Below are 26,853 nucleotides of genomic sequence, written 5' to 3'. Positions count from 1 at the left end.
TTACTTTAACTCTTGTGTACCAGTTTTAAACAGCTTTTTGATATATAAAATACAGTCCACAGAGATTTAGATTGTAAAATGGTTTCCTTCACTATTTAGTTCACATTCACTCACTTATTGCACACTTTCTTCTTTCACCATTTAATGTTTTTCAAATGCGCCTGTGAAAGTCTGCTGTAAATTAGCATGTTAATAACTCATACCAAAATGGGACATTGTTAAATATTACTTGGGGCTGCTACCATCAACTCCACGTGGAATACCCGTGTAGATACCCTCTAAATGTCATGATTTAATTTGACTGGGACCTGATAGTGTTCTGACATTTCTCATGATTCGGTATATCCTTTGAGCCAGGCCATCATCAGAACGGGAACACGCACGCAAAAATTCAGGAAGTCCTATAATACTTAAATGGTGGTTTCATTGGTATTATGTGTGGGGTTGATGGTAGTGGCCTTGTGAAAATGTGTGACTGTGTGTGGAGTTCATGATGGCAATGCTGTGAAATTGTGTAATTGGTTTTGATCACCAGATTGGTTGGAGACAATCCAATTGCTGATCTCATTTTTACGTCCTCACAAATGTCTTGAATGGAAGTAAATATTTATGTAACGAAGAAAGAGAGCAATACCCGCACGGCACACACACACAAACACTTAATCCTCTTGTGCATCCCAGTTGTGTGAGAGACCCAGCGGGTTTCCGTGGAGACTGAGGAGCACAGGTGTCCACACTTAGACCACAGAGCTCATTGATGGCAGCAAGTACATGCACAACGTGTACTGTGTTTCCATTTTTCAAAACATTTGAGTCTGTTTGCATTGACTTTAAGCATAAACAGCTGAAAATGTGTTGTCTCTGTCCTTGCACTGACTCCGGCACTTTAAAATCAGAAGGTACATGTACATTTGCTTTTTTTGAGGGGCCCAATAGATTTCTGATGATAATAGGTGTTAATATTAGGTCCCTAACAGTCTGAGTAATTAAAAGTAGTTGTTATACTTGATATGTTGAACTTGACTGGATCAATGTTTCTTTTATTTTGAAATACCTTGCATTCTGGAGAAATGAAGGGTTCAACACAACCTTGCATTATTTCTTACTAGTAGTACCTTAGCTGTTCAACCTTCCGAGCATCTGCGTCCTGACAAATAGAGGACAGTGGAATTGGGTTACAAACCAGATTGTCCCTGGTCCAGGTGTCAGAAAAATCTCGGACCATTCTTGGCCCTCTGTCTAACTTAGTGCTGAAGTCCCAGAGAACCCTGGCCTGAGGGAAGATGTCGCGTGGTCCAAGTCCCCCCCCCTTTGTGCCAGTAATCCCTAAAAGAGAAGAGGAAATGCTTAATGCCGGGTCAGTCCTCTGCTCGCCAGAATAAGGCCTCTAAATCTGCCTTGCACTTTCTTATTGTGGATCTCAGCCAGGGCGCAAGGCACCCTGGGTAATCGGCCCATGCACATGGATTACCTTGTGGAATCGGCCGAAAGCTGGAAACAATTCAGTGTTCATATTTTGGACCAAAAGAGAGCTCAGAAATTGCACTGTGTAATCACATTTTGTAAATAGTGATAGTCTTGGCAAAAATAACTTTTAAAGGGAAACTATTAAATGGAAAGCTAAGTGAAACACTGTTTAAGAATATCAGAAATGTATATTCAGTGTACTGTCATGTCTCTTTCATGCTGACATGAAAGGGTAGGGAAAGAGGTTAAAAGGATTGCCGGATGGCCTGTGCGAATTGAGTTTTTAGACGAAGCAAGTCCAGCATACGCTGTTTGGCCATTAAAACCAATTAAAACTCAGACGCAAAGTGAGTATTGTGATGTAATTTGTGCCACATAATGTTGAATACATTTTAATGTGGAAAGATGCAACTGGTGCAGTTGACTGTAAATATCAACAGGTTGTTGGTCAGACTTTCTGTATTATTCATTCATTTGTATGGGTGTAGTGGGTAATGTAGTAACGTCTGTGCTGTGACCATGGCTCATAAATCTCCCCCTCTGTTTAGAGCCAGTCGTAATACAGACCTGTGTAGCAGCACCAACTGGTAATGGTTTCCATAAGCTAGGCGCTGGAGTTGTGTAAATCAGAGTTTTACTGAGCTGGGGGTGAAGACTGTAGCTAGCACTGCACACTGTCAATCCTCAGGAGTTCTGTCTTTGTGTGTGTAGAGCTGGAATAACAGTGACTCTCGGGTTTCTTTCTCTAGTTTCTGCTAAAAAGGCAGAAAAACTGACTGAGTAATTAGTGTGGCTTTTGGATAAATATTATTTGTTTGGATCTTGTGGGTTTAACCTTGGTACTGCAGGGACTAGGCACTTATTAGTTTGATAGTTAGATTTTATCTCAGTGTTATGTTGTGATCAATGCTTGATAGTAGAGATTTTGTCCAAACAACTTTGTGTCCATGGGTTATTATCTAAACTAAGTTCCTCAGTCTAAAGCATGTATGTGGCAAAGCTCTGGTTTACGAGTGTTTTTAGCCCACAACCACTCAGTTAGACTTAGCCTGGCCTCAACTGTCTGTAAGTGAATACCAGTAGATAACAGTAGACACTGACCCACCCTCTCACTACCAGACTAGACGGTCCAGACTGAGATCCAGTGTCTCTAAATTAAAATCCTCAAAGGACATGACCCTGTTGGAAAACAGAGGCCTACCCCAACACCGAACTCAGGGATTCATATTTCTGAGGCCTGAGCACCGGCCCTCTGGAGCTGTCGCCTAGTGTAGCGTAGCTGCAGACATGAAAGCAAAAACACTGTGGGGTTACACAAACAGCCCTGTCACTGGGTAGCCAGTCAGTAAATGTGTGAAATGTAGCACACTGTTGTTCCAATTTCCCCTGAAGAAAGGGGAATGAAGTCTGTTTTATTGAGAAACTTGACAACCCCCATACTGCATGTTTTTGTTTGACTTTCCATAAATCGGTGAGAGTTTATAATGGGTGGGCCGCTGCCGGTGAGGGGTTAGATTTTCGGGGAGGCGTGTAGTGATGTTTGGATGTATATCAGAATATAAATGCTCTTTCATGAAGCCTATATTACGGAGTGTTTTTCAAGGCAGGACATTTCGCTCGTGATTAGAAGGAAAAAGATCAGGTCAAAAAAGGGGTTTGAGAACATAAAAATGATTTTCAACATGTTCGTGTCCTCCGTGTGGGCGCAGTTGAATTAGACTCAACGTGCCGTTAGTGTTTACATGTTCATACCACTGATCTAGAATGCACATTTAGAAAGGGCACTGTAGGAGCGAGTGTGGGGGCCCATTCTAGGGCTAGTATGTAAGGAGCGTGGCTGGCTGAGTGGAGTGATAATGAAGCTGTCAGGTGCCCTGCCATCAATGGTACTCTCCTCTTGGGGCCTATGGCCCAGGACTGTAAGACTGCTATACTGTGTAGGCTTTAAGATCAAACTGTCATGCCGCCGGCTTCAAACAGCTGTCAGCTCTGAACATGCCGGTCTTGTGGTGTAGGGAGGAGCGCTGGAGAGCAGTGTGTAACCAGAGTACCATATAGCAACTTAGGTTACCACTTAGGCAGATAAAACCATCCAGTGCTCTATAAAAAGAGCCCTCGGGATGCTGTCTTTGTATTCTGCTCTTTGCATTACAAATAAATTTTCAGTCCAAATGGCTGAATTCAAAGACGCTGGCTGCAAATCAAAACACGCAGCACTTGCAAGTGGTCTAAGAGCGTCCTCGGGTCGCTCTTTTCACCAACTCCTGACAGTTGATAAGGCACTTATCGGTTTTGACAAGTTTGGTGTATTGGATTACCCACCCTCACCTGAAGTTTGATTCTTGCATCTCTGATGAACGGCTCCTCTGAGAATATAGACACATCTGGAAGTGGTTTTGTAGCATGAAATAGGGTAGATGTGTTTGGCATTGGCACATCGTCAGTAATCCCCGTCTCCTGTAGTGGGCAGGGGGTGGCAGAACTAAGCCTTTAGCCTGTTTTTACACTTCGTTAGTTTAATCTAGATTAATGAGTCTTCTGTACAGATTTGCGTTGACAGATTAGCATTCTTTTATCTGGTATTCATGTCAAAATCCTAGTTACCTTCCCAAGTTAATTTGGTACTCTTTCCTGAGTGACAGTCCCAGCGGCAATGTCTCAATTAATGTGTATTGGAGTGGAATGACCAGTGCCGTGTCTGGTCCTACTCCATACAAAAACATGTATTTGGGAAATAACATAATTAAAAAATCCACACTGGTGCATCAAAACCTGTGCTGTCACCAGCGTCAGCACTTGTTCGATGGAGAATTTTGTTACCAGGTAAACAGCATAGTCAGAGAATACATTAGCCTGGATAGGCGGTTAGCCAAAGCTCTGCCTGCTCCTTTGTTGAGCGTTACAGTGTACTTCTTCCCAGCAAGAGTTTCTCATTATCTAGTGAGAGTAAATAGTATTCAATTATAATATAAATTAATTTGTCATCCGGACAGTTTGTTTTGTTCTGGGGTCTTCAGCATCATATCAAATGTTAGGGTTGTATGTTGGTTTTGTATTAATGTCACTCCTGCAGCCACAGACGCATTAGAACAAATTTGGACAGAGGTAGAGAAACATTTAGATTAGATTGAGTTATAACAACTGTTTTATCACTCAGAGAATGTTATTTCCCACTAACACAGATGCTAGGCTAACTAAGACTTTTTAACCCTTTGTCTGTAGATGACAGCAGCTCTGGGAGGTATGGAGAAGGAACAGCTGGAGATACAGAATACATCACTGACCTGTCTGGGAAACTGGGTAAGACAAGTCTCTCTGACCTTTATCTTTTAATCTTACCTCAGCTCATTCAGAAAACTAGTAATTGTCTTACTTTTGGGTGTTTAGTGGCCCAGTCTCAGGAGAGGGGTTACAGATTTGGAGGGAAAGAGTGTCTGGCCACATTTTGCCTCACTCTCCCCTGTGTGTGCTGCCCTGACCCACTCACACACACGCAGACACTAAAGACACAAGACCCCCCCCAGCCAAACCTCCAACACAGTACTGTTTGCTTTGGTAATTGCCTCTGACAGGCAAGAGAGCAGGCTGTTTGAGTGAAGTGTGATTGGGGAAGCATTCCATCCCTTCCTGTCTCTCCTCATTGGCTACCTCTTTGGACTTCCTGTGCTGAGCTTTACTGTCAGTGGCTGTAGATTGCAGCTGTATTGTACCCTGATCAACTGCAAAGTGCACAGCTAAGAAGTGTGGTGCTGTAGTGCCCCCACCGTGCTGTGACCCTCACTCTACTCCCTGTAATACCAAACTAATTATTATCACAGGACTGGAGGCCGATATTATATATTGTTTTCTACTCTTCACTATTTCTCGCACAGTTCAGATACAAGAGACACTGAATTGATTAAGGGAAACTTTTGTTTTGTTCATGTGCTTCTTGGCGGGTTATTATGCTGGGTAATGCTGCCACACCTCAAATGCTTTTGGACTTAAATGTAAATCTCTTGCATATTGTTCAGTGTTGGAAAAATGACGTTGTCAAAGAGTCAAACGTGACTATTTTTCCGTAGCGTGTTTTGTTGCGAGATTTAATAGTTGTCCAGAAACAGAATTGAACAGACTTATCTCAAACCACCCTTTCTTTGACCACAGTGCGACCACGCTTCACACAGCCAGCCAAGATGAGGAAGCGAGTGATCGCCCGGCCGGTCGGCAGCTCGGTGCGCCTCAAGTGCACTGCCAGCGGGAACCCCCGTCCAGATATAGTGTGGTTGAAGGACAGCAAGCCACTCACTCCTGAGGAGGTGGGTGAGGGCCGGAAAAAGAAGTGGACCCTGAGTCTGAAAAACCTGACTCCTGAGAACAGCGGGAAGTACACCTGCCACGTCTCCAACCGCGCCGGAGAGATCAACGCCACATACAAAGTCGAAGTCATCCGTAAGTTTTCACTAGAAGTGTAGGTTCGTTGTTTTTGGCTGTTTCAGACGCTTGGGTCAGTTGTTTCTGCGAGAGTACTGCCATGGATTTACAAAGAGATTCATATCAAATCTGTAACTGAATTACTCAGGAACATTCACTTTTTTCTTGGTAACTCCAGTAAAAATTTGACCTTGTGCTGTTGGTCAGTGTCCTGCTGAATTCCTCTCCCATGAATTTGTGTAAACCAGATAGACTGAGTTTTTGTTAGGATTTTGCATAACTGAGTCTGAAAAACATTATTATGTCAAACATACCCATTCCAAGATGCAGATGTTATTGTTGTCCATTTATCAATACGTATCCTTGTTTATGAGGCTGACTGGTCTTTGTAGTTGAATCTGTGCTGGAAATGCAGTACCTGACTGAAGGACCTATGTATAAGGGGGCATTCTTTTCAATCCCAATTTGTAATTCAGCAAAGTCTGGAAAAAGTCCTAATGATTGTAATATGCAAGCCAATGTAGCTGAATATTGAGGACGGGCTTTGAGTTTCGGGGAGTCTGTAAACCTCCCTCTCATCTGCTGAGCATTACATCCCAGCTGTGTACTGACATTACAGTCCCATTTCTACTCAACCCAGAAGCAGATCGGTTGATGATGATAAAACATGTGTGCTTGCTCATATCAAATATGGGAATAGGAAAGAGAAATGTGAAACAGAGCAACAACCTTTCTGTTAATATGAATGGTGTGAGTACGCTCTATAAAATCAAACATATCCTTTACAGAACGAACAAACTCTAAGCCTATCCTGACCGGCACCCATCCAGTCAACACCACGGTGGACTACGGCGGCACCACCTCCTTCCAGTGCAAGGTGCGCAGTGACGTCAAGCCCGTGATTCAGTGGCTGAAGCGGGTGGAGTCAGGGGACGAGAACAAGTACAACTCCACCATCGAAGTAGGGGACCATCGCTTTGTGGTGCTGCCCACCGGGGAGGTGTGGTCCAGACCAGACGGCTCCTACCTCAACAAGCTGCTCATCACCCGTGCCAAGGAGGAGGACGCTGGCATGTATATCTGCCTGGGGGCCAACACCATGGGCTACAGCTTCCGAAGCGCATTCCTTACCGTGCTGCCTGGTGAGTGTAACACCCTGGGAAACCTATACCCCTTTCCATAGTTATTCTGTCTGTTACACCATGACCACATAACACCCTGCTAAACCTATACCCGTTTCCATTGTTATTCTCTGTTACATCATGACCACTTAATACCCAGCTAAACTTATACCCGGTTCCATTTGTACTTTCTTACACACTATTTAAGAAAGTATCCCCAACTAAACGATTTTGTATTAACCACCTGGTTTTAAATAGTGATTTTTGACTCTACCATACCATATTTCCTTTCCCCTCCAGACCCAAAGCCTCACCACACCCCTGTCCCAACTTCCACCTCTCCCATTCTGCCCTGGCCCGTGATCATTGGCATCCCAGCAGGGGTGGTGTTCATCCTGGGTACTGTCCTGCTGTGGTTCTGCCAGTCCAAACGTCACTGCTCCTCTGGAGGTGTGGTAACCACCCATGCCATGCCCGCCTCTCAGCGCCCGCCTCCCCGTGTGCCAGCCTGCCTCCCATCCAGTGAGGATAAAGACTGCTTGGGCTCCCTCACATATGAGGACTACATTACCCAGCAGCAGCAGCTCCTCCTGGCCCAAGGAGGCAGCGGAATGGCCATCCCTAAAGTCTACCCAAAGATCTACACGGACATCCACACACACACACACTCCCACGTGGATGGCAAAGTACACCAACATCAGCACATCCACTACCAGTGTTAGCTGCCACTCTCCCGACAGGGATGCTGTTATGTACACTAGCCATCATGACTGCAGTGTTGTGTTGGCTTCAACCACCACCTCCTCCACATGCCCAGTCCTGCCTTCAAGCCAAACATTCTGACTCGGGGTGCTTCACACAAACCATCTCACTGCTACATTCTGCACTGTACTGAACCAAGGCCCTGGGGATAACCCTCCATGAGGTACAGAACCTGAGACATTATATCGTTCAGGATACCAACATGAACTGCTCTAAATGGAACAGCGTTTCGTACAGACATTTTCCCACTAAAACCACTCTACAGTGAGATAGCAAAATGTGTTTCTCTAGTCTGGGACAACCTGCTTTTACTCATAGTGACTGAAATGAGTGAATGCAGTAAGCTCTGTCTCATTTCAGAGCTTACTCTTTAGGGAAATGACAGCATGTCCTGCAACACTTCTCCTCTCCGGCCTGCTTTCATGTCCATTGTATGTGGAAGGTGCCAAGTAGATGATGTTCATAAAATGGTGTCCAAAAATGGTGTCAGATGCAGAACCTCAGAAAACAACAAAAGGAGTTTCAGTGCAATGTAAACTGTCTTCAGATTGCATTGCAGTTGGATTGTAACATAATCCACATATGCCGTCACATTTTGAGTACCTCTAAAACAGGTCGACCAGTAAAGACACTGCGTGATTGAGCAAACAAAGATTGCATGCATTTTGTTGCTCAGAAAGGTTTTTTTCAAGGAAAGGGAACTGAAAGACATTAGTCATACTGTATTACTGTAAGTCTATGTGTATGTGAATCAAACATTATTTCTCTGTAATAGGAAATGCTATGAATTCCTGTAACAAAGGTTCCTTAACTTGAGGTAAAGTTCCTAAGGCCACCATATTGTTGACACTATCTTAACAGAAAAGCTATATACTGAAATATGCTGGTAGGAATGACAGTATAGCAAAATATACTGTATTCTCATATTTACGTTGGGTTTTGCAGCGCACTGGCATGGAGTGCTCTGTGTGAGTGGTACTTTTGGTTTTATCTCAAAAGGGCTTTTCAACTTTTGAATTCTCAGGTGTCCATTGTTCTTTTATGTCCTGTTTGGATGTAGTATGTACATAACTCTGACCACTATATGAAACTGTGTAATATGCCTTTGACTGCTCATGTTGTGGCAGCATTTTTAAGCTTTGGAAAGAGAGATGGAAAGCTTGCCAAAAACCAAAATACAGTATGGCAGGATTACTGCACTGTCTGTGAAGTGTCCACAAAACCAAATGACTAATTTCAGTTATGTGATTTACCCCAGTATGTTGTATGTGTCAAAGCTAATGGACTGCCAGATTAAGAATCTGTGCACTTATTCCAAGTATGTTGATTGAAGTAGTGTTTAAGTGAATCTATTGCTTTCAGCTTTCTTTTAAGGAATAGGACCATGGAGTATCCCATGTGAAATTGACCTAAAAATGTCTAAAAGACAATATAATTTATTTTCATACCCAATATAATTCTTTGTCCCATAATTGGGCTTTATTTAATTTTTGAACCCAAAAAATTGTAAACTCATCAGTAAAAGACATTTTGTCTTATAGTTACAGTGTAAGTAAGCTATGTAGCAAATACGTATCATAAGTGTAAAATATTTATGTGACATTCAAATATATTTGTAATCTTTGTATTGACAATCTTGTACAGTCTGTTGTCTTTTAGGTAAATTTTATTTTGTCACATGGAAACATTTTAATCATTTTATCAACACCATTAAAATGATAGCAAATCTTTAAAAATGTTGTTTGATATTAAGTGCTGTTATTAAGTGTGCAATATGCATGTTATTTTTATTATATCTAGTAAGAACAATGGAAAACTGAGTGAGAAAAGAGTCACCAACTGCTGTAACAGAGATGAGGGGATAAAATACATATGTAACTTTAAATACAAAATGTAACTCTAAAGACACAAAAGGTTCAAGTAAGTATAAGGTATAGGGATCATTTAAAACAATTGCCTGTACTAAAATGCCTTTTGTTGTTAAAAAGACAGGGGCAGTCAGAGACACTAATCTGACTGTCAGTCATTGTTTCTGTGCGATGATAGATTAATAAGTCTTGCGTGCAGACGTGGGATTGAGAACCTCCCAGCATAATGTTTCAGGCAGATGATCGAAACCTGTACTGTTGACAGACACTGATGTTGAGTTCCCAGCTGCTCAATGAGAACATGGTGTAATGCCCAAAGACATGGACAAAGCCATCGATCATGTGATACCATTAATTCCTATGTTAATACTTAATAGTGCCTTTGAAGCCCAGGACGTCTCATGGATTCTTAACGTGTTGATTCAGCACGTGCTGCCCCCTCATTGAGCAGCTCGGGTTGGGGCTAAGCGTCTATTCTGTTCAGGTGCTTACAAGATATTCCGCTACGACTTCTGATGAACCCTCAAACAGGCAAGGTATCAATATAGCCCTACTTGAAACCTGCTTTGCCAGTTCTGATGGTCACCGATTACAAATGGAAACACAGCCACAAGCTGCCCAGCAGGTTTTGCTTTCAGGACAGTAACACGGAACCATGGACCCTCAACTTCAACCAGTTTGTACTACCAAATGTTTTCTCAAACATACCGCCATAGTCCCAGGGTCCAATAATGCCATGACAGCCTGCCTAAAGCACTATCATCCTGTTACCGTCACATCTGGTGGGTTATGGCTCACACCAACACCATCATCCCAGACACTCTGGACCCAACCACAGCTCAGCGTTTAGCAACGTAATGCCCTCATGCTCAGGACCCTGGAACTGAACAGCGCCCTGTGCAGCTGGATCCTGGACTTCCTTGTGGGTTGCCCCCAGGTGGTGAGGGTAGGCAACAACACATCTGCCACAACTTCTCTGCACTGTTGAGAGCTTCTTGACTGTCTCAAACTTCGTATGACAAAGTCAAATGTGCAAATGATGCCATGTAATACACATTAGCATCTACCATATGGAGTTATTTGCCAGAACAATTACAAGCTATACTTCGAGGTGGTCATTTCCGTATTTCAGGACTTTTGGTTTGTGACAGCAGCCTTCAATGTTACGCGATGAAGGTGCAACATGTTACATATTATTCATTATTATTCAAGGAGAATTGTTGAAAGTGAACACTGCCCACTGATCACAAACTGTACACACAGGCCACAACATGCTTCCTATCCTAAAACCTCCATTGACACACCATAGGATTCAGCTTGCTCTGGACTCCAGATAAGTAATATTATATCGGCTGCAGACAACATAGCTTTTGTGTTATGTGACTATATTCCTGTTTGTGAGGTCAGTTGTGTGTAAACATAGCTTTTGTGTTATGTGCCTGTATTCTTGTTTGTGAGGTCAGTTGTGTGTATAGGGGAGTGCAGGGTTCAATTACAAAATTGTTGCAGGTCATAACATCTGACAACCAATGGTGCGCTGTATGGGCGTTAGGCTACACATATTACTTGGCCTTTTTTTTGTCACACTGCTGCTCTCGCAATTAATCGTGCTATTTTGATTATGGTTGTAAATGGTTGTTCACAAATGTCTAAATGTAGCATAACGCAACCCAATAATGTTTGAAGTCTTGCCTAAACTCCTTATCAATCAGTAATTTTGCTCGCTGTGGCCTATGGTTTGGACTGCATTTAGCATATGTATAAGTAACCTCTAAACTAATCTGTCAAAAAGGAGTTTAGTTTCAGAAGACTGAAATCAAAATTGTGCTCATTCATTATTTCTTTCTGGCCTAACCTCAAAACTCACACTCAAATGTGTATACTTTTAACAGCTGAAAATATATTTTATTGAAAATAAACGACAGAGTAGGCTTGTATGTCCTAGGTTTTTGAGTTATGTTCAAGTAACTTATACAGTAGAGTCTTGAAATATGTGATATTGTACTATGTAATATTTGACCCTTGCATATTTGTGGCAGTAAATGCAATCAGATCTTCAACCAAAACCTAACATTAGATACAACGGAACTTGAGTGGAAAAAAACAACCCAAAATTATCATTATATATTCTGCAACACCCATGTGAAAAAGTAATCGCCCTCTTATGGCAAGACCATACAGTGGCTTTTGGGTTGCTGAGTATAAGAAGGTGAATAGCTGCAAAGTCAGTAAAGCAGTGTCTGTGGTTTTACTTTCATCAACTGAAAAATAGGGTTTCCTAATATGCTCATCTAAAAAAGAACTCCACCTTCAGCAGTAATGATTTAATCCAAATGCTTCCTGTGGTCATTGATCACTCTCTTAGCACAGAATTTTGTCCCAGTCCACCATGCAGAACCGCTTTAACTCCGTTTCATTTGGTTTCCTCATATGTATATCCCAGTGAGCAGGAAGTAACAGAGGGTCACTTAACTCAGCTGACGTTATCCGTGTCAATATATCGATGGATAATCTAACATTTGGTTTATAGGAATTCCTAGGGGTGCTAATAATCATGACACCTTTTGGAGAAAATGTATACCTGAATTTTCTTTTCTTTAAATAATTTTACCTCAATTAAATATTATATTTGTCATATTTTTTGAGTAAGATCAAGCTGATAAACAACAATGCCAAGTAGCCTTTTCTGGCCATCTTTAACAAGAGGGACAGTAATTGTGTAGGACATAGTATATATGCTATATTAGTGATTTCCTATCACTAATAATGGTGAACATGCTTTAGGTTTGAAATTAAATGTGCTGAAAATGCGTGAGAACCTGTGTACCAAATTGCGGTACACTTGTTCAAACATCGACTGTATTGTGACGAGGGAAAATATCTAGAGGTCTTTACTAGTGCTCCTTGAAAGGAACTATCAGGTGAAAGAAGTCGGCATCCATGAAGGACACACCTGTGAATACCCGGCAGAGAAACACTCCCAGTGTTTGCATACCTCTGTCTTTTCGTATGGACATTCAAAGATTGGCCAACATAACAACAAAGCTGACATTTTGAACTGCAAAAATAAAAACCACACACAAACACTAAAGGGGCATTGGTTTCCGCCAAATGTTTACCTTGCTAGTGAAAAAAGGAGTGGGATGCAGAGTGAGAAAAGAAATCTGTACGATGGGAAAGGAGCCAAGGCCTTTAAAGTCTGCCATGGACCTGTGACAAAAGCTGCCTAATCTCGGTGTTGTCTTTCGGCCTTTCTTTACACATCCTGCCAAGCTGTCTGACAGGAAAGGAATCTTTCCACAGTCCCACTGACATCACTTAAACATGGGATGGACTCAGGGCTTTCAAAGGCCCTTCACATGCGGGACATCTGTGTGAGTGTGTGACTAAGAACATGAGCGGGCCTGTCACTTTATGCTCATTACCCCTTTACCTGCTTCACTTTTTACTCATAGACCACCCAAAGAGGCTATCTCTAATTCAATACAAAAGAAATGACAATTATTGACTCTCATCCACAAAAGTTGAATGCAAATTCTCATCTAAACATAAGTATTGTTGAAACCAGAGGCTTAAGTCCATTGGGGTATAGTACAAGGGTTTTTAACTCTAGGCCTCAGAACCAGGGGTACTGATGGTTTTCATTCTAGCCCTTTAGACCTAGGACAGTGAAGAATGGAATTAACTATCAGGTAAAATAGAAAACCAGCAGTGCTCCCTCACCCTAGGCTTGGAGTTAAGAACCACAGGTGGATTATAGTGCCACCCACTGGCCAATGGCTCACATCACAGGTAGTTGACATCAGTAATGCAACAAAGCCTGAAGCATTTCCCTCTTCTATAGAACTTGAGACCACACATCCCAAACAGTGTGGGCAAAGATAATAATGTCTTTATTTCTGTAGTCATACCTGTCAACCACTTAAATTGTGATTGACAAGAACAAAATGCTTTTGAGTTTGAACGCTGCAGCAAATTAAATGTAATTTATTTTTAAAAAGATGGAAACTATGTCCACAAAATTACACTATGAGAGTTAATTGCCCCCACCATTATTTTTTAAAATCTTTTCAACTCTGAAGTGGCACAGCTCATTTGTAAGCCCTGCAGCTATACAAGGAGAGAATGCTCTGATTTAGATTTCTCTGTCTGCCTCTCTTTGACAGGACAGCTTGCCCCAGGGCAACATTTTACTCTCACTGGACCCCAAACAGGAAATTATTCCGAAGCACAGGAGGTCATGCACATTTCTTATGTACAATAGCATCTGTTAACACCTGATTCCTTTTAAATTGTTGCCATTCACAACCATTGACATCTACAGAAATGCATGTTGAAATGGGCAAAGAGAAAGGCAGTACAAACATAATGTACCTGTCTTGACAGGCCCATCACGACAAATTAGAAAACTGTAATGGCTTTCCTTTTACATTTGGTTCTCAGTAATGACTTATTTTAAACATGCTTATTGTGATAATAGTTACAAGTCTTTGATTTGTACAGTGAAGTAAAATCTTGCAACGGTGGCCTATGCTGTGGAAAAGGGAAACTAGTTACGGGACTAGTTATGGAATGGCCTGAAAATTGTGACCTACTTTAAAGACAGTTCCAGATTATGATCCAGGACAGTTGTTGTCTTTGAGTCAGACATTCCATTTTACCGGGCCCAATGGGGGTATAACATGCCCGAGTCTGAAATCTAATTTTAGTAATCGAACTCTTCCTTTTAACACTCAGTTTTAATATCCCTTTGATGCATGTTTTATAATGAAGTGATTAAGGCATTGTAATATCTCAGCAAAATCTAAATGAAACATGCTCATGAGAGGGGACTATATGATGGGCTTATTTGAGACCAATATGAAGGTTGTGTCCGAGCTGCACTAATCAAGGGGACACACTAGATGTTTTAATTTTGAATGAAAAATCAGCTGCCATTGGAAGAAATAACACAACTATGTTGCCCAGACCTCTTCATGTGGTGTCTTTATTATGGGATTTATTGACCTGAAAGTATCTGGTCCTGTCTGTGTTAACTAATTATACTGAATTGCAAACCAGATGTGTAGTTTGTTAATGACAGATGTCACAGTGGTACAGTCACTATAGTACTGGTATGGTAATTTCAATGTCTTACTTGCCAAATAATGAAGAGTCATGTGATTTCTTTAAACATTTTTATTTGTTACTGTGAGAATTTCAATGAATTAATGTAATAATATTTAATGTTATATGTATGGACTGACTTTGTAGAGTACCTTTTAAAAGGTCAGACACACCCAAACCTGTGACGAGTACTGTGCAAAACACCACATGCATACAACCAAGTGTACAGCTTCCAAACTGTTCTTGACCCTGTGTGGTGGGTTCCATTTTCCTATTCCACAGCTGGTCCCTCCGCAGTGAGAGTTCAAGTGATTTTAATACTGTAGATGAGCAATTTGCAGGAGGCGTGGAAGTGGATTTGAAACGTTTTGCCCTCCTGGTGTCTGGTGCTGGACGGCGTTATGGTGGGGGGCAGTTGACCCTCAGAGAGGACACGGCCAGGGAAGACATGGAGGAGTATTTGGAGGTCGAGGGAGGCTTGAACACAGGCGTCTCCCACCCTGTGTCCCTTCGGTACGGCAGATTAGGGGTCATTTTCAGCTCGGACATACGCCTGGAAGGAGAGAAAGCCAGGCATCAGGTATTTAATGTCATGGCACACCGATGTTGAAATCACTAGGTTATGATAATGATCTGATTTTAAAAAGTAATACCTGACAGTGGCTGAGCGAGCCGTGTGGTTAACCATGGTGTTCTGATTGGCCAATCGATAGGGGATAGTACCTAAATATATAATATTTAAAATTCACAGATTACCAGTTCAGCAAGACTAAATATTGTATGCTAAAACACACATATATAGCTTACTTAAAAGGGACTACTAACCATGAGTGCAAAGTTGAAGCAATTCCTGTAAAATCTGTTCCTCGAAGAAGTGAAAATACCCCACTATGACCTATGTGCTCTTACTAAACACTTTATACAATCACACTTTACTAGGCCTGAACCTACTGGAAACCCCATCTTCCCAGGTGATTTAACCTCATCTCTACCATGATTTTGATAAATTACTCCTCCAGGCACGACTTCAAGGCACAGGGCCAACCTCGGTTTATATCTTATTCCCTCCTTCAGGGAATAGGGATTACCTTATCAGTTGTTCATTCACAGCAATACACTACGGAGATGGAAAATAAAGCTTGCTGGACACTGAACAAGATGGCAGCCTACCCAAGTGAAACCATCTTGACAGGAACATTTTATGAGCTAGCCTAGGAGCTGTGACATCTAATCAATAAAATCTCTCAAATGTGCTTTAGTTGCATTTTGTCCACATTTTAATGGATTGTAATTCAAGATGGTTTTAGGGGTAAACGTAATTTAAACTGCTCAAAAAAATTAAGGGAATACTTAAATCACACATCGGGTCTCGGTGAACAAAATATATTTCAAATAAAATCAAAATCTTTACTGTACATTGTACATTGTACATTGTGTAATGCGTTCAGAACAAAATGTCGTAACAACGATCAATGGAAAACAAACTCTGAGTAAATCTGAGTAAACAATTGAAGTCACAGGCTGTTCCAACTTGTGTGAATTTCATCACAGCAATTCATTCATTATGTGACTCAGTAGTGTGTGGCCCCCATGTGACAGTTTGGTCAGAAACATGCGCACCAGTAACCCCTCCAGTGCACCTGTTGTCACGTTCATTAGCACCAAAACAGGTGACATTGATTCACAATCACGTATGCTTCCTAATTGGACAGACTGATATCCCTGAAGTTTAACTGACTTGGTGTTATACTGTGATGATTACGTATCCCCTTAACTTTTTTGAGCAGTATAGTAAGTGTATTAAAAAAAGTGTTTTTGTCCCCCACCCACTCCCACAAACAGCCAAGCAAACCACAATGCCAGTTTTCATATATCCACTTTGCTGCAAAGGCCCTGGACGCATTTGTCTACTTACAGGGGCAGGATGCCCACTTGTTGACTGAAGGCTCCCCACTACCTGCAGAGATTCTCCTTGTAAACTATTTTCGATTCAGACTAGCAACAAGTTACTCTCGTTGTGCCATAAGGCGTAAAAACACGAGCTTTAGCCGGACCACTGACCTGGAAGCTGTATGAACTCCCTGGTAACTAACGTGACATCCTCCATAAAAGTGCTGTTCCTGGTGGTAGCAGAATTGTTTTGGTGCCAATGGAATGGTTTTTTCTGATTCTGTTTATGAAGCTGGAAGGAGGACTTACAGAACCAGACTCCCTACATCAACTACATTCCCTACATTCCACTCCAAAACACTCAAAGCCAACACGTCATCTTTAGACCTCAGTAGCTGTGGGGAGTATCGATCTGTAAAGTGCCACCTCAGAAGGTGGCATCAAGTCTCAATCTGAATAAAACTATTGTAATGTAGAAACCCTCTAACCCTCTAAGATGGCAGAAGTATGAGAATGAGATTTGACACGGGATCATTTAAGCTGGGCAGTTGGGATTCCAACAGGCTCAAATACTCATGCATTGGCCTAGCAGAACAGTTGTATAAAGGGTTTAGTAGATACAATGGATTGTTTAATCACCCCCTTAGACTTTTTTCCTTACTTTTTGTATTAAAATGTGTGATTTAAATTTATTAAATTGTTCCCTGGTCTTCATAGTTGAATCTGTGCTTAAAATTCTATAGTGGACTGAGGTACAAGGAAAGCTTAGTCATTCAAAATTGTGAATACTTAAGTAACCACGACTATATTGTAAATATTAATTTTGACATTTGCCAGTGGGTTAAATATTTATACAATCAACTATAGAGCTGTGTCAGTGAGTACTCCATAGACTTTAGTGACTTTTGTAGGATGACTGAAAGGGAAAAGCTAAAACAAAAAGATCAGATCCAACAAACAAAAGTTGAATCCTCTGAAATGGCGTTATTACGTAAGAAGTGAATGGGTCCAACATTATCTTTCTATGTATGAGAACAATATTGGATACATACCCATCCGGCCATCCTGTGGAGGGCTGATCAAAGACACCCTCTGGATGCTTCCAGATAGCTCTGGCTGTTCAGGAAGAAAAGCACACACACATTTGTACAAGTGGACAAAGGTGTTCACATTTTTAAAACGTGTCACAGTTCATGTATACTGTAGACTAGCATTCATTTGTACACACATGTACATATGGATATAAAACTCATGAAAAACTCAAATTTATCATTAAAACAAAATAGGTTTTGCTGCACAAGAATACTGTTAATATGAACCAGAGCCATATTTGGATACAAATTATGTCAGTGTATGGCTCTAATTTGAAGCACATTTGGTCAATAGAGTAGGTTCACATACTTTCCTAAAAAGACCCCTGCCATCCACCTCCATGTTTTCTGCCCTGAGGGGAAATCAAATAACATGGCATGTCAAATTTCATTCTCATAGAACCTGGAAAAAAGATTATGGAATTGCTCAGTCAGTCATACTGTTCACAAGCCTGGCCAGCTTATTCAGGTGAGACTGGTGCTTTACTTCAGGGCAAAGCCAAACAGCAGCAAAAGCTAATATGAGCTAGGGGGAATAAAGCTGGGATATACACAGTTTACGTTGGAGGATCCCCTTTCTCCACTGCAGCTTAGGGCTGTTGTGATAGAGGTCTGGAGCAAAGGGCCCCACAGAGAGGCCAAGAGAGCCCAGAAGACAGACCTGCTCTGTCTGACGACTAGACTAATCTACAGAATGTTTACTATATATCAAACAGGGTCACGACGACAACAGAACGAAAAGTCATATTTCAAGTCAAACCAGCCACAAACCAATTTTCCTGGCTATACAATAGTATGCCGTACCAGCATGTATGTACATTTTCAAATATTTTAAGTGTTTTGATGTCTTCTGAGGAGAAAGTATAAGATGTAACACTTACAGACTTGTAGTAGATGAGTGGCAAGAGAGGGAAATGGGTGAGTTGAAGGGTATTTGCATTTGTTTTGGGCGAGGACTGTTACCACCATGGTTTAACCAAGATGTAGAAGCTGCTTTTGCACTGTGCACAAAGAGGAGGATGTGATTCAAGACTAACAGTGGTTCGTAATAATAAAATTATATATATATATATATATATATATATATATATATATATATATATATATATATATATATATATATATACACCCGACAAAAACGTCACCTTCATGGTCTCATATTGGAGAAAAAAAGGTGAAAATAGTGACACCTGGTGAGCAAAAAGCAGTAATATCTAGATTCTGATACCTTTGATGCTGAAGAGTGCTCTCCAGCTTGGCAATATATGCATTCTGCTCTGCAATTTTTCTGGAAAAAAATAATACCTGTAATATTGCACTAAGTAGGCATTGATAGCTGGTAATGAATTATGCAATGTGTCATTTAATTATGCAGATTCTTACTTGGACATTTCTTGCATTTCCTGCTTCATCTTGAGCAAACCTTCTTTTAACTTGTCATTCTAAATGTTAAAATAAAATAATTAGCACAAGAGACTGTCTACTATTGGATTATTTGTTTTTATGATTTAATGACATTAGAGGCACCACTGTCATCCTTACCCTCTGCTGGTAGTGGGCCAAAAGTCTCTTTTGATGCCTTGCCTGGAATAGTAACACCTAACCAAATGAATCAATGTTGTTTTAATTCACATAAACACAGTACAACCTGGATTGGTTGAATTTCGTCTATGCCATTTATAAGCATCAAAATCAATACCTTGCTTATTTCTGTGAAATGTTTGGTTGCAACAGAATTGATGTCAGAGAAAAGGGCCTTGACTTCTGTACTACTCTGTGAACATAAAGATGGTTATGTTTGTCCTTGACATATAAAAGCATACTCATGTGAAAAGGTTAACTACTCTGGAAACATTTTTGACACATGGATATTTGACTTCCATCAAAATTGAATTGATGAAATTTATTTATGATATTAAAATGAACAGAAAAAAACTTAGTACACCCTCAACTTGACCATCCCATAAATTAGCTAAAAATAAAATCAGCTACCCTAAAACAGGGGCAAATCCTTAGAAAATCTTTAGAAATTTACTTGTGAAGGTCCAGCTTTCAAAAATAATGAGACACCTGGTCTGGTTTGGTCTTAACTACTGTATACACTCACCTAAAGGATTATTAGGAACACCTGTTCAATTTCTCATTAATGCAATTATCTAATCAACCAATCACATGGCAGTTGCTTCAATGCATTTAGGGGTGTGGTCCTGGTCAAGACAATCTCCTGAACTCCAAACTGAATGTCAGAATGGGAAAGAAAGGTGATTTAAGCAATTTTGAGCGTGGCATGGTTGTTGGTGCCAGACGGGCAGGTCTGAGTATTTCACAATCTGCTCAGTTCCTGGGATTTTCATGCACAACCATTTCTAGGATTTACAAAGAATGGTGTGAAAAGGGAAAAACATCCAGTATGCGGCAGTCCTGTGGGAGAAAATGCCTTGTTGATGCTAGAGGTCAGAGGAGAATGGGCCGACTGATTCAAGCTGATAGAAGAGCAACTTTGACTGAAATAACCACTCGTTACAACCAAGGTATGCAGCAAAGCATTTGTGAAGCCACAACACGCACAACCTTGAGGCAGATGGGCTACAACAGCAGAAGACCCCACCGGGTACCACTCATCTCCACTACAAATAGGAAAAAGAGGCTACAATTTGCACAAGCTCACCAAAATTGGACAGTTGAAGACTGGAAGAATGTTGCCTGGTCTGATGAGTCTCGATTTCTGTTGGCGTAAACAGAATGAGAACATGGATCCATCATGCCTTGTTACCACTGTGTAGGCTGGTGGTGGTGGTGTAATGGTGTGGGGGATGTTTTCTTGGCACACTTTAGGCCCCTTAGTGCCAATTGGGCAACGTTTAAATGCCACGGCCTACCTGAGCATTGTTTCTGACCATGTCCATCCCTTTATGACCACCATGTACCCATCCTCTGATGGCTACTTCCAGCAGGATAATGCACCATGTCACAAAGCTCAAATCATTTCAAATTGATTTCTTGAGCATGACAATGAATTCACTGTACTGAAATGGCCCCCACAGTCACCAGATCTCAACCCAATAGAGCATCTTTGGGATGTGGTGGAACGGGAGCTTCGTGCCCTGGATGTGCATCCCACAAATCTCCATCAACTGCAAGATGCTATCCTATCAATATGGGCCAACATTTCTTGTTGAATCAATTCCACGTAGAATTAAGGCAGTTCTGAAGGCGAAAGGGGGTCAAACACAGTATTAGTATGGTGTTCCTAATAATCCTTTAGGTGAGTGTATGTGTGTTAACTACATCATGCCAAAAGACCTACCCAATGAAGCTTATTGATGCCCATGAGTCAGGGATGGCCATTTCCAAGCAATTCAAAGAACATAATTCCACTGTCCAACAAATCATCAACAAATGGGGAAATGTCCTGACCAATGGCAATTTTACATAATTCGTCTCACAAAATTCAGGCCAGGAGCTGACCAAAAGATGCTCATAAAACCCCAGTGTAACCTCAAATGATCTACTGGCCTTTCTTGCCACAATCAATGTTGAAGTGCATGAGTCAACAGCCAGAAAGAGACTGCACAAACATAGGAGGTCAAGAAAGAAGAAGCCTCTCAAAAAAAGAATATGAAGACATGTCAGACATTTGTCAGACAATACCGAAGCAAAGACCAGAAGTACTTGAAAAATGTGCTCTGGACAGATGAGTCACAGGTTGGGTTGCTTGGCCGCGACGCCAGACAACACTTGGGCAAAAACAAAACATTTCCACTGACCAGAACCTCATACCGACCGTAAAGCATGGAGGAGTTGGCATTATGGTTTAGGATTGTTTTGCTCCGTCAGGGCCAGGCCAAATCACAAAGTCAACCTTGAATTCCATATTGTACAGTGGATATAAAAAGTCTACACAACCCTTTCAGAATGCCAGGTTCTTGTGATGTAAAAGAATGAGACAAAGATAAATCATGTAAGAACTTTTTCCACTTTTAATGTGACCTATAATGTGAACAATTCAATTGAAAAACAAACTGATATCTTCGAGGGGGGAAATTTTTAAATATAAACCTTACAATAACCTGGCTGCATAAGTGTGCACACCCTTAAACTAATACTTTGTTGAAGCACCTTTTGATTTTATTACAGCACACAGTCTTTTTCGGTAGGAGTCTAGTAGCATGGCACATGTTGACGCAGCAATATTTGCCCACTCTTTGCAAAAGCACTCCAAATCTGTCAGGTTGCAAGGACATCTCCTGTGCACAGCCCTCTTCAGATCACCCCACCAATGTCCAATTGGATTCACTTAAGAATTATTGAGGGGAATGTGAGGCCATCTTTCAAAAAGCTGAACCAAACATGGAACTTGCAACAGGACAATGATGCAAAACATACAAGGAAAGCAAAAAACTGGCTCAAAAAGAAGATATGGAGGGTTATGAAAAGGCATAGTCAAAGCCAACATCTCAATCCTATCAAAATGCTCTGGGGTAGGGCTGGTTAGTATGGACAAAATGTATAATCAAGATAATATCACTCAAATACCTCAATAATGGTATTAAAATAATTTCAGGAAAACAGAAAACAGAAGAATGACTGTAAGCATTCTAATCTGTCATTACATTGTAGGTTCTAACACATAAGGGTCCTAGTGTGCGGCTGGACCAGATACCTGTTTTAATCTTGAACGCCATTTCTATAACAGTTTTCGCGAAGCAAATATTTTGCATGGCACAGTAAATCTGAAAAGTTTGTAAAACATTTCTGAACCCAATTTGTACTGACTGTTGATACTGGCGCCATGTGGAAACAAATTAAGTTATATCTGGCAAAGGGGGCAACACCTATTATTGTAGCTAGGGGTGTACTTGTTTTTTTCAGGCCAATGTATTTATGTTGATTTTTGATGACTAAATGATTGCAAATTATAATCATTAAGTGTCATTTCGAAATTAGATGACAGTCAATAGTGATATGTCAATTTTGTTGCAAGGAAGATAACATAACCATTTCTGAAAATGTCTTGTATATTTTATACACACACACACGTAAGTACACCACCTGGAATGTTCTCTCTTATATTTAATGGTGTGCTTACTTTTCACATGACTGTAGAAAAGATACAACTGCTTACTTTGTCTGACAGAGGATTAACTTGACATTTTGTCTTGCATATCATGCATTCGCCTTGCTTGCCTAAAGGACAAAAGGTACAATGTGTATATTGGAATTCAGAATACTGGGCTGACTACAGGGATGCTGTGAAATTGTTTTTGGAACATCAGATCAAGACCAGCAGAGGTCACTGTGTTCAACTGTAGCTTGTTGCTTTTCTGAAGACAACTACTATAAACTGAGAAGCTGAGCTTCGTGGATGAACACATATTATTGATCAGTAATGATAGGCAGAGATATGTTCATCGTATTTCAGTTCAAATAAAATAGTAGACTGATCTTCCTACCTTTTTGAAAACACACATTGCAAATGACATGACCACAGGTGGTAACCGCTAGTTTGCGGTCAGGATCAGGGGGGTTGAAACAGGAGTTGCAGCAGACCCAGTGAGGCATGTTCTAACGTTCACGTTACTGTAATGTTGAATTGTATTGCTAAGAGATACGCCAATGTTAGATTGTGAAACAAAAAAGATATGTTACATAATATATAAATCATTGACATAATGGCAAAACTCCTAGCTAACAACTTGTGTTCAAGTAGCGCAAATACTGCTTGCTGGATACTGCCTTTTTTTTTTTTGCAAAACATTCTAACTATGACGTTAGCTTGCATGCCCAGGTAGAGTATCTGCAGGTTTCAACAAGTTAAATTTAAGACTTTTTAAATGCCATTTCATATTCAATTTAAGACCAATATCACAACAACACCCCAGGCAGAAAATACATAAGGACATAAATCAACTGAAGTAAGGCACCTACAGACTTTAGATTTTGAAGCAACAAGTGCTTCAGTAATTGCATGCAACGGCAGCGGAACATGACGAGAAGCCCCTGACTGCAGTGTGCAATTCTGGGCGAGGCTCAATATGGGCAGACTCCACCCACTGATTTCTTTGACAGTCACACGCTGAATGCAAGGAACACATTGAATACAAACGTATTTCCTTTTTGAAGGTCGTAAGAAATGTTATATTTAGTGGTAACAACTACAGTTGGTGAGCAGAGTAAAGCTGATGGAAATCCCGCTCATCGCTCTCTGAGCAAAGGTTACACTCTGCTCCACGTCTTTCCCATCGCTCTGCTGAAAATCGCTCTTTGCCCGCAGGAAAAATAATTGCCACTCTAAATTCGCTCCATTCATTTTTCATTTAGTCACAATTCAAACTACATCCGTCAATTTTGTGTGTATATATATATATATATATATATATATATATACTGAACAAAATGATAAACGCAACACTTCTGTTTTTGCCACCATTTATCATGAGCTGAACTCAAAGATCTAAGACTTTCTCTATGTACACAAAAGGCCTATTTCTCTCAAATATTGTTCATAAATCTGTCTAAATCTGTGTTAGTGAGCACTTCTCCTTTGCCGAGATAATCCATCCACCTCACAGGTGTGGCATACCAAGATGCTGATTAGACAGCATGATTATTGCACAGGTGTGCCTTAGGCTGGCCACAATAAAAGGCCACTCTAAAATGTGCAGTTCCATCAGCACAATGCCACAGATGTCGCAGGTTTTGATGGAGCGTACAATTGGCATGCTGACTGCAGGAATGTCCACCAGAGCATTTGCCCGTGAATTGAATGTTCATTTCTCTACCATAAGCCATCTCCAAAGGCATTTCAGAGAATTTGGCAGTACATCCAACCGGCCTCATCATAATTTCAAATAGCCTACAGATCATTCTTCTTTTTTTCTTCATCTTTTAGCCAAAATGTATACACTCAAACAAGCAGCACTATATTTTCAGCTTACCATTAATTGTATACGACAACGAAATAGTAAAGCATTTTCCATACACTATTGGTTGCTCAGAAAAATCAGACGCTCAGCATTTTTAAACAACATTTTAATAAAATAGTAAACTTACTTGCTTGGGATTCAATTAAATTTAAAGGGAAAAAAGCCATATCAAACTGCAAATCACATTTTAAGCGCTCAGCATACATTGTTTATGTTGGCTGTAAAAACTAAAATATAAAATTGACTTGATATTAAATAATAACGTTATGCTAAATGTCTGTCTATAGTAACTTAGTATTCCCATTTAGAAACATGAGTTTGGCCAGAGTCTGTGGCTTCAGGATCATGTTATGGTGATGCATTTCTTCCCATTGCTGTAGGCTACTTCTCAACCTCTCCTTTCGTGCCCAGTGAGGACCATTGCTTCTGTGTAAAGTAGAGCCATCGTGTTTGTCTCTAAACAGGTTATCTGGTTATGCACCATATCATCCCTTATCAACCTCGCGGTTTTATATCTTCAGTCCAAGACAGCAGCTGGGACAAGATGCTCATCTTAAAAGTATTGCGTGTAACGAGTGGAAACATTCTCTTATAGTGAAGTTTTCCAAGAATATTATAATGAACAGATAATACAACTACTATCACATTTAATTATATATTTATATATATTCTATAGGTCTATTATTTAAGATAAATGATCATATCAAAACATAAATTTATTGTAAAAGTCTGACTGGTACCTTGGGTATCACCCAATTAAAAGTAGACTAATAAAAATTAACTAGCTACCCACTTCGTTCACATATAGCATGTTCAAATTAATGTGGGTTTTATCAGTTTCTTTATTGAAGTATTGGGTAAACTTCATGAAAAGCAACAAGGTTAAACATTTTATCCATGTAGGTTGGATTCAGATATACTTTTGTTGACCTTCGACGTGACCCTCAGCTTGGGTGACCTTAAAGGAGACGGGAAGGGGTTGTTTTGAACGCGTTTCACTCCGCCCACATTGAGCCTCGCCCTGAACTGCACACTGCAGTCAGGGATACTTGGAGAAGTACTTGGGGCCAAATGAGTGGCCATTGTCCCCATCATGAACATAACGGTTTTTATCTCGATGCCAAAGGGCACAGTTGTCTTTAACTTCTATTTAATTACAAAAACGTCCATCTGTAAAGTAGTTTTTAGACAACAAAACAAACCCAGATTCACCAGAACAGTGTTGTTACTATGGTAACCAACGCTCTCATGTATAAACCCCGCATGGGTGTACATACAGTAGGCAGAATTTTCTCTCGGTTCAGTTGTCACTTATCGCGGTAAGTGCCTGTACCCACCGTTGTTAGAGCAGTAAGCCTACGGCTAAAAATAACGTTATTGACTGTACTTTGCGGGACTGTAGTCTGTGATACGACCAAACAGAACATAGGAATGCCCGGAGAGAAATGCCATGGTAACTGCGGGAAGTTTAACTGCCAATGTCTACTATCTAGCTAGCTAAATTACCTAGCTTGGTACTAGGAAGCTATCTACCTCATGAACAAAGGTGTTGTTGGGAGAAAAGCCGCCAACCGTCACGTGTCTTGCTGACAATCATTAACATTCGTCTGCGCACGACCAGAGCTAAAATACGTTCACAAACCATACATTTTTTGCATCACCTATTGACAATGCTAACGGAACTTTATAAATATTTTTAAGACTTTTAAAAAGACTAAATAAGACTTTTCAAGGTCATTTAACTAGATACATTAATTTAAGACTTTTTAAAGACCCACAGATACCCTGCCAGGACCATAGATAATAGAACAGCTTCATATCTATGGCCAGGACTAGCTAAGTAGCTAGCTAGCTAATGTATCGCTGAGTCAACTAAGGAAGCTAACTTGCCAGTTACATTTGCCAACTAACTGCCATGTATTGCTTACGTAACTAGCATGTAGTCAAGTAAAATTAGCGTTAGCTCCAAGAGCTAACGTAGCTAGCTAGATCTCTACAGCAAAGTAACGCATGTTACTGAAGACCCTCATTTCACTTACATTATGGCGTTTTGGAACTACTAAACTGTAGCTTCTAGCTGTTACCCAACCAGCTTCTGATTTTCGTCTTGTTTTGATTTCGGATCGCTTTCTTATTGGCTGAACATGTCTTAATTTACATTAAGAGAAGAAAAAAAAACGAAATTCTGCAGTCGTCACCACCCTGTTAC

At 40.7% G+C, this 26,853-nt stretch overlaps 2 protein-coding genes across 4 annotated transcripts in view; one reads left to right on the top strand and one right to left on the bottom strand.

The window, feature by feature from the left end:
* Positions 1–9,628, top strand: part of fgfrl1a (fibroblast growth factor receptor like 1a) — a 59,820-nt gene extending 50,192 nt beyond the window's left edge. Inside the window, exons 4-7 of the mRNA XM_010898800.3 lie at positions 4,690–4,767; positions 5,614–5,898; positions 6,669–7,022; positions 7,302–9,628. Of these exons, the coding sequence (XP_010897102.2) occupies positions 4,690–4,767; positions 5,614–5,898; positions 6,669–7,022; positions 7,302–7,723 (1,139 nt within the window). The 3' untranslated portion in view covers positions 7,724–9,628. The remainder of the gene's footprint in view (positions 1–4,689; positions 4,768–5,613; positions 5,899–6,668; positions 7,023–7,301) is intronic.
* A 5,199-nt stretch (positions 9,629–14,827) lies between these two features.
* On the bottom strand, positions 14,828–26,834 carry LOC105026950 (probable E3 SUMO-protein ligase RNF212). Of its 3 annotated transcripts, none has more exons than XM_010898785.3 (12): positions 26,684–26,834; positions 23,172–23,319; positions 22,844–22,905; positions 19,418–19,492; positions 19,261–19,317; positions 19,102–19,160; positions 18,947–19,006; positions 18,600–18,719; positions 18,029–18,071; positions 17,680–17,743; positions 15,391–15,460; positions 14,828–15,290 (listed from the first exon to the last, which is right to left on the bottom strand). In XM_010898785.3, the coding sequence occupies exons 2-12, from the start codon at positions 23,278–23,280 to the stop codon at positions 15,137–15,139; spliced, it is 873 nt and encodes a 290-aa protein (XP_010897087.1). In that variant the 5' UTR covers positions 23,281–23,319; positions 26,684–26,834; the 3' UTR covers positions 14,828–15,136. The 3 variants fall into 3 exon arrangements, with proteins under 3 accessions (XP_010897087.1, XP_019901423.1, XP_019901424.1); XM_020045864.2 differs by having other exon boundaries at positions 23,172–23,298; XM_020045865.2 differs by lacking the exon at positions 18,600–18,719.
* Between the last annotated feature and the right edge of the window lie 19 nt (positions 26,835–26,853).

Source organism: Esox lucius, chromosome 4, assembly GCF_011004845.1.
Source record: "Esox lucius isolate fEsoLuc1 chromosome 4, fEsoLuc1.pri, whole genome shotgun sequence".
Lineage (NCBI taxonomy): Eukaryota > Metazoa > Chordata > Actinopteri > Esociformes > Esocidae > Esox > Esox lucius.
The sequence above is the reverse complement of the archived record's forward strand: the minus strand, read 5'-3'. Positions and strand labels throughout refer to the sequence as shown.